Source organism: Arachis hypogaea, chromosome 5 (assembly GCF_003086295.3).
Source record: "Arachis hypogaea cultivar Tifrunner chromosome 5, arahy.Tifrunner.gnm2.J5K5, whole genome shotgun sequence".
Classification (NCBI taxonomy): domain Eukaryota; kingdom Viridiplantae; phylum Streptophyta; class Magnoliopsida; order Fabales; family Fabaceae; genus Arachis; species Arachis hypogaea.
Window position 1 is genome coordinate 39,575,062 of NC_092040.1, and position 6,851 is coordinate 39,581,912.

At 43.1% G+C, this 6,851-nt stretch overlaps 1 protein-coding gene across 1 annotated transcript; it reads right to left on the bottom strand.

Annotated features, from left to right (window-relative positions):
* Positions 1-852: 852 nt before the first annotated feature.
* LOC140184904 (uncharacterized) lies at positions 853-5,690 on the bottom strand. Its single transcript, XM_072238103.1, has 5 exons — positions 3,699-5,690; positions 3,289-3,464; positions 2,356-3,208; positions 1,894-2,088; positions 853-1,644 (listed from the first exon to the last, which is right to left on the bottom strand). Exons 1-5 carry the CDS (start codon positions 5,688-5,690, stop codon positions 853-855), a joined length of 4,008 nt encoding a protein of 1,335 aa, XP_072094204.1.
* Positions 5,691-6,851: the final 1,161 nt, after the last annotated feature.

The following is a 6,851-nucleotide window of genomic DNA, read 5'->3' on the forward strand; positions in this document are numbered from 1 at the left end:
AGAACAAGAAGGTTGCTGTAGAAAAAGGCGAGGTTTCTGTTTTGAAGGAGGAGTTGGTTAAGAGTAAAGGTATTGCTGCTGAGCTTCAGGTGCGGTTGACTGAGACCGAGAAGTTGTTGAAGGACACTAAGGAAAGTTATTCTAAGGATGTGGAAGATTTGAAGAAGAAGGAAAGTGACTTGGTGAACCTACAATCTCGTCTAGCTGAGGTTACTGCTCAATTTAAGGATATGCAGAAAAAGAAGGCTGATGAGATATTGGATTCGTTTATTGAAGGTTTTGAAAGGGCAAGGTTGCAGATTAAGTTTTTGGTTCCGAATGCCGATCTTTCTGGGATGGATCCTGGAAAGATTGTTCGAGATGGTCAGCTGATCGAAGATGATGGTGATGTGGAAGAAGAAGCCGATAATGTTTAGTTTGTATTTGTTGGAAACATTTGAATTTGTTTTGCGTATGGAATAGTTAAATTTTTTGTATGTTTTGAACTTTGTTGAATTGGCTTGTTTGAATTTTGGATAGTAACGCTTTTTGTTAAAGCGGTTTGTTATTCATCGGAAAGTTTTCCGAGTTTATTGGTATTGTTGTTGATGATTTTGCCTGACAATGGCAGGTTTGTAGCTCAGACATGCTTTCGGGTTTGTCTGAGCTGTATTGATAGAGTTATATTTTGATAGTTGTCGTATAGTTGTTTGATGAACAGAATAATATATGTCTCTTGTATACTCGTAATTATTTTGAACCTTTTGAATACAAAGTTGCAGGTAGGCTAGCCTCGTTAAAACCTCTCCAAGCAAAACCCTTTGGGATAAAATCTTGGTAGTAGGAAAAAGAGTATTAGCCTGTCCCTGTATTTTAACTGAAAAATTTCTTTAAGGAAGATATGTTCCATGTACTAGGTATGAGTTTACCATCTAGTGATTCTAGCTTGTATGCTCCTTGGCCGAGGACTTCTGTTACTCGGTATGGGCCGTCCCAATTGGCTGCTAGCTTTCCGTGTGTTGGTGGCTTCCGAGCAGTTTCGGTTTTGCGGAGGACTAAATCTCCTCTCACGAATGATCTGCTTCTGACTGACTTGTTGTAATGGCGAGCAATTGCGTGCTGTGCCGCGCGTTGCTTCAAGGCGGCTATATGTCTAACTTCTTCGATTGTATCTAGCTCGGATCTCCGAGCTTCGTCTTGACTGTTGATTTGGGTTCTGATTGATTTCTGGGAGATCTCCACGGGGATCATGGCTTCCGATCCATATACTAGTCTGAATGGCGTTTCTTTCGTTGATGTTTGTGGAGTGGTGTTGTATCCCCAAAGGACTTCAGGTATGAGTTCGGCCCATAGTCCTTTGGTGGCATCGAGCTTTTTCTTTAGTGCGTGTAGGATGACCTTATTTGCAGCCTCGGCTAGTCCGTTTGTTTGAGGATGCTCAACAGAGGAGAAGTGTTGCTTTATTTTGAAATTCTGCAAAAAAGTTTGAAATTTCTGATCGGCGAACTGGCGGCCGTTGTCAGTTGTGATATATTGAGGTATGCCGAAACGGCAAATAATATTTTTCCAAACGAATGAAATCATTTGCTGTGACGTTATTTTTGCTAAAGGTTGGGCTTCCACCCATTTGGAGAAATAATCAATGGCGACAATAAGAAATTTTACCTGGCCCGGTGCCATAGGGAAAAGCCCAAGTATATCTAAACCCCATTGGTTGAATGGCCAACTGATGTCCGAATGATGTAATTCCTCGGCGGGTATGTGTATTAGTGGTGCGTGCCTTTGGCAATTGTTGCATGATCTGATTTTTTGTTGGCTGTCCTGTTTCAAAGTCGGCCAGAAGAAGCCGGCCCGGAGGATCTTTGATGCTAAGCTCCGAGCTCCTGTATGTGTGCCACAGATTCCTTCATGTACCTCTGCCAAAGCTATGTCGGCTTCGGACTTGTTGAGACATTTGAGTAGAGGCCGAGTATAACCTCGTCGGTATAGTGTTCCATTGATGATTGTGAAGGAAGATGCTTGGCGTCGGAACTTTTTATCATTCTCGACCCCTTCTGGTGTGTTACCTGTTTGTAAATATTGTATAAAGTCGTTCCGCCAATCTGTTACCTGTGAAATACTTAACACGTTTGTCAGAGTAACAGTGGGTGATGTTATTGTGAATTGGTGCAGTGTAGATAGCTCGGACTGTGTACTGCCGAGCTTAGATAAGATATCCGCTCTTTGATTTTGTTCTCGTGGTATATGTTCTATTTCAAAGTTGACAAATTTTTTTGTTAACTGTTTTACTGATAGTGAGTATTTATAGAGTAGGGGATCTTTTACCTGGAAAAGGTCGTTTACTTGTTGTACGACTAACAAGGAATCACAGTATACCTTGATTGTTGAGATTTCAAGATCTAAACATAGTCGGAGTCCGGTGAGTAGTGCCTCATACTCTGATTGGTTGTTGCTTGCTTTGAAAGCGAAGTGTATTGAGTGTTCCAATATGAATCCGTCGTCGGCCTCCAGACGAATTCCGGCGCCACATCCTCCGTTATTTGAAGAGCCGTCCACATATAAGATCCACTGTTTTGCATGGTCCTCTTCAGATGGAAGTGTGAGTTCGGCAATGAAATCTGCCAGAAATTGTGACTTGATCGGTCCTCGGGGTTGGTATCTGATGTCGAATTCGGATAGTTCGACTGCCCATTTTATTAGTCGACCTGCGATTTCCGGTTTGTGTAATACTTGTCTTAGTGGGTGATCGGTTCTGACGTGGATTACATGGCTCTGGAAGTAAGGTCGCAGACGTCGGGCCGAGAATATCAGTGCTAGTGCGAGCTTTTCAATCCGCGGATAATTGAGTTCGGCATGGTGGAGGGTTTTGCTGACAAAGTATACTGGATGCTGAACTTTGTTTTTCTCTGTGACAAGGGCCGAGCTTATCGCCCAATCAGTAACTGACAGATATAAAAATAAATGTTCCCCTTGCAGGGGTCTTTGTAATATCGGCGGTTGTGAGAGTGTTGTTTTTAATTTTGAAAATGCCTTCTCACAATCGTCGTTCCATTCAAATTTATTTTTCTTTTTAATTGTTTGGAAAAAAGGAATGGAAGTTGAGGCAAGGCAAGGAACAAATCTGGAGAGTGCAGCGAGTCTTCCTATGAGGCGCTGAACTTCTTTTACGGTTTTAGGGCTGGCCATGTCCAGCACTGCTCGGCATTTGTCTGGATTTGCCTCTATCCCCCTGCATGTTAGCAAAAAACCCAAAAACTTACCCCCTGAACTGCGAATGCACATTTCTTGGGATTGAGGCGCATGTTGTACTGGCGGATCTGGTCGAATATTTCTGTAAGGTCGTTGATGTGGTTGTGGCCGACTTTTGTTTTGGCGACCATATCGTTGACATAAACTTCGATATTCCGGCCGATTTGTTTGGCGAATACCTTATCCATGAGGCGTTGGTAAGTTGCACCTGCATTCTTTAATCCAAATGGCATAACCTTATAACAATAGTTACCAAAATCGGTGATAAAAACTGTTTTGTTTTGATCAGAGGGGTGCATCATTATCTGATTATACCCGGAGTATGCATCCATAAAACTTAGGGTGGCGTAGCCTGAGGCATTGTCTACTAAAGAGTCTATGGATGGCAGAGGATAAGAATCCTTGGGGCATGCTTTGTTCAAATCAGTGAAATCGACGCACATGCGCCACTTACCGTTTTGTTTTCTTACCATTACCACATTTGCTAACCAGGTGGTGAATCTGATTTCTTTGATAAACTCGGCGTTGATGAGCTTTTGTGTCTCTTCCAGTGATGCTCTCCTTTTTTCGTCGCCGAGTCTGCGTTTCTTCTGTTGTACTGGTCGGATTTCCGGGTTTATTGCTAGTTTATGACTGATGATCTGTGGGTCGATTCCTGGCATGTCTGATGGTGTCCATGCGAAAAGGTCGGCGTGTTCTTGTAGGAAGATTGTTATAGCTTGCAACTCGGATACATTGAGTGAGGTACCTACATATGTGAATTTATTAAAGTCATTGTTGAAATAAACTTTTTGTAGGTCGTCGGAGGGTTTTGGCCGATCGGGAAAGTCAGCTCTTGGGTCGAGTTCTGCTAGCGTGTCCTCTTTTTGGTTTAGGCCGACGTTGTTGACTTGTTGCGTTGAACGATTTTGGAATTTCATGCTGATGTTGTAACATTGTCTTGCCTCTTTGTGGTCGCCATGGATGGTAACAACTTGGTGGTCCTGCAATGGAAACTTTACACAGAGATGAACTGTGGATACAATAGCGCCGAACTTATTCAGAAAAGGTCGGCCGAGAATAAGGTTATATGGACTGAAACAGTCGACTACTAAATATTGAATGTCATTAGTTTTTGAAAGAGATTGCTCACCCAGTGTGGTTTGTAACCACACTGAACCGAGGACTGGAACGCGTTCTCCTGAGAAACCGACCAAGTCTCCTCCTGTGGGCTGTAGCATGTTGTCGCTGAGCTTCATCTTTTGAAACGTGGAGTAAAATAGGGCGTCGGCACTGCTTCCGGGATCTAAGAGTACTTTTTTCACTAATAGATCTCCTAGCTGAAGGGTGATTACCACAGGGTCGTCCAAATTTTGTATGTTGGAGTTGAAGTCGGCGTGTGTGAAAGTGACTTCTGGTTGTGAATTAGAGATCGTTGCATCTTGTTTTGTTCCGTCTACCGAGCATATTGCTCTGAATGATCTTTTTCTTGCCGAGTTTGAGTATCCTCCACTTGCGTATCCTCCTGAAATACAATTGATTATACCTCGGGGTCTTTCATATTGGCTTGAAGATGCCTTTTCTTTTCCTCGGTGTTGTTCTGAGAGGTCATGTGTTGTGGAACTTGGGCCGCGCTTTTGGATGTGACCACCAATGTATTTGTCAAGGTGCCCTTGTCTGGCTAATCGTTCTAAAAGATCTTTGGCGACCACGCAATCATCGGTATTGTGGCCGTGTTTCTGGTGGAAAGTGCAGTACCTTGATTTGTCCACGTTCTTTGCATCTTGGTACGTTCCGGCTTTTCTCGGCGGCTTGATTAGTTTGGAGTTCAAGATTTCCTTGATTATGTCTTCCCTCTTGGTGTTAAACTGCGTATAAGAATCGAATCGGGGTGTTAGTTTAAAACTTTTTTTAAGGGATGAGCTCTTATCTTCTTCGCGGAAGTGCGACTTGTCGGATTTCCGAGCTTGTCTGAGCTCCTCGATGTCAATTTGTCCTTTTGCTTTCTCGCGAAATTCTGCTAGAGTCTTCGGCTTCGCCACCGCGATCGTCTCCTGGAACTTCCCGGGTCGGAGGCCGCTTTTAATTGCGTGCAGATGGACCTCGGGATGGAGATCTGGTATGCTGATTGCGACCTTGGTAAAGCGAGTCATATAGTCCTTTAAGCTTTCGCTTGGCCCTTGTTTGATAGTGTTTAGGTAATCGGAGTCGTGCAAATATATTGCGGATCCAGCGAAATGTTCTTCAAATAACTTTGCCAACTGATGGAAGCGCGAAATGGAACCTGCAGGCAAATCACACAACCAATCAAGTGCAAGACCGTCTAAATAATTCGGAAAACAACGACATAAGACTGTATCTGATGCACCATTGACGATCATTATTGATCGGAATTTCTTTATGAACTTCCTTGGGTCACCGAGTCCATCATAAGGCGTGAGGGTCAACGGCAAGGTGAACCTCTTTGGTAATTCGAAGTTCATCACTTCTTCTGTAAAAGGGCCTACGGAGTCCTCGGACTCTTCTTTTTTGTCTTCGGGTTGTTGCTCTTCGTGCTGAGCGGTTTCTGAAACATGAGTCGGTTAGGAATGATGCTCCTCGTCCTCTGCTTGACGAGCATCGTCGTGCTCAATCCGAACATGATTTAGTTCGGCAATTTGAGCAGCCATTATTTGGTTCTCGTCAGCCATTCGTTGATTGGCTTGTTGTAGCTCAGCTACCATTCGCATGAGTTCGGACAGTGAAGGGGGTGGCACGTCAGCCATGGATGCAGGTGGAAACGGTGAGACCAAAAGAAAGAATATGATTTCCTCGGCCCCACGGTGGGCGCCAATTGATCTTGCTTGGGAAATTGGTCGGCCTCAATTCCTTGAGGTAAGCCGAATTATATGTTGCAAGGCCGAACGTCCACCTCTAAGAATCCGAGCTCTCTATCTTCGTTGTAGGTATGAGTGTACGAACAATGTGAAGAGGGCGGAGTGTACCTGCAAAGGCACTCCAATGCTTAAGTCAGTGTAATGTGTTATTCAGAAAATCATATCAAAGAAAGATATTTTACCTCTTTTTTATAGATGTATATATTCGTCCGTTATATTCTGAATGGTATAAAATCGGTTTCGTAACTGATTTCATCTGACCGTTCGGGACGTCGGTTATGATGATATAAACGTCTCCGAGTTATAGCTCATAAAGGCCGAGCAATAATGACAGATGGCGAGTTATGGTGATGGCCAGTAACGGTTATGGGGCCGAGTTATAGCTCGTAATAATGGTGACCATATCAAAGATGATTCCAGCAATTATATTGATTAAAATGAGATAAAGTTAACTTTAAGAAAGAAATAAACAAATAAAAAATAATATTAGGAGAGAGGGAATTAGAGACGAGGGCTCCTGCTGGAGAAGAAATCCTCCGTGAGTTTCCTGGCCTCTTTAGCAACTTCAACACATGAGATTGTTTTATGTTCGAAAACTTGCAAATTACGCGCCAACAAAATCTTTCATAAGGTGATTGCAGCAAGGCTCTGTTGTTGTTTTCCTTAAGTTCCACCACTACATCGAATTACTATCTCCCTCTATCATTTCTATAACACTGTAGTATTTTCAGGTAAGTTAAAATTATCAGTTTTTCTCTATATTTGCTC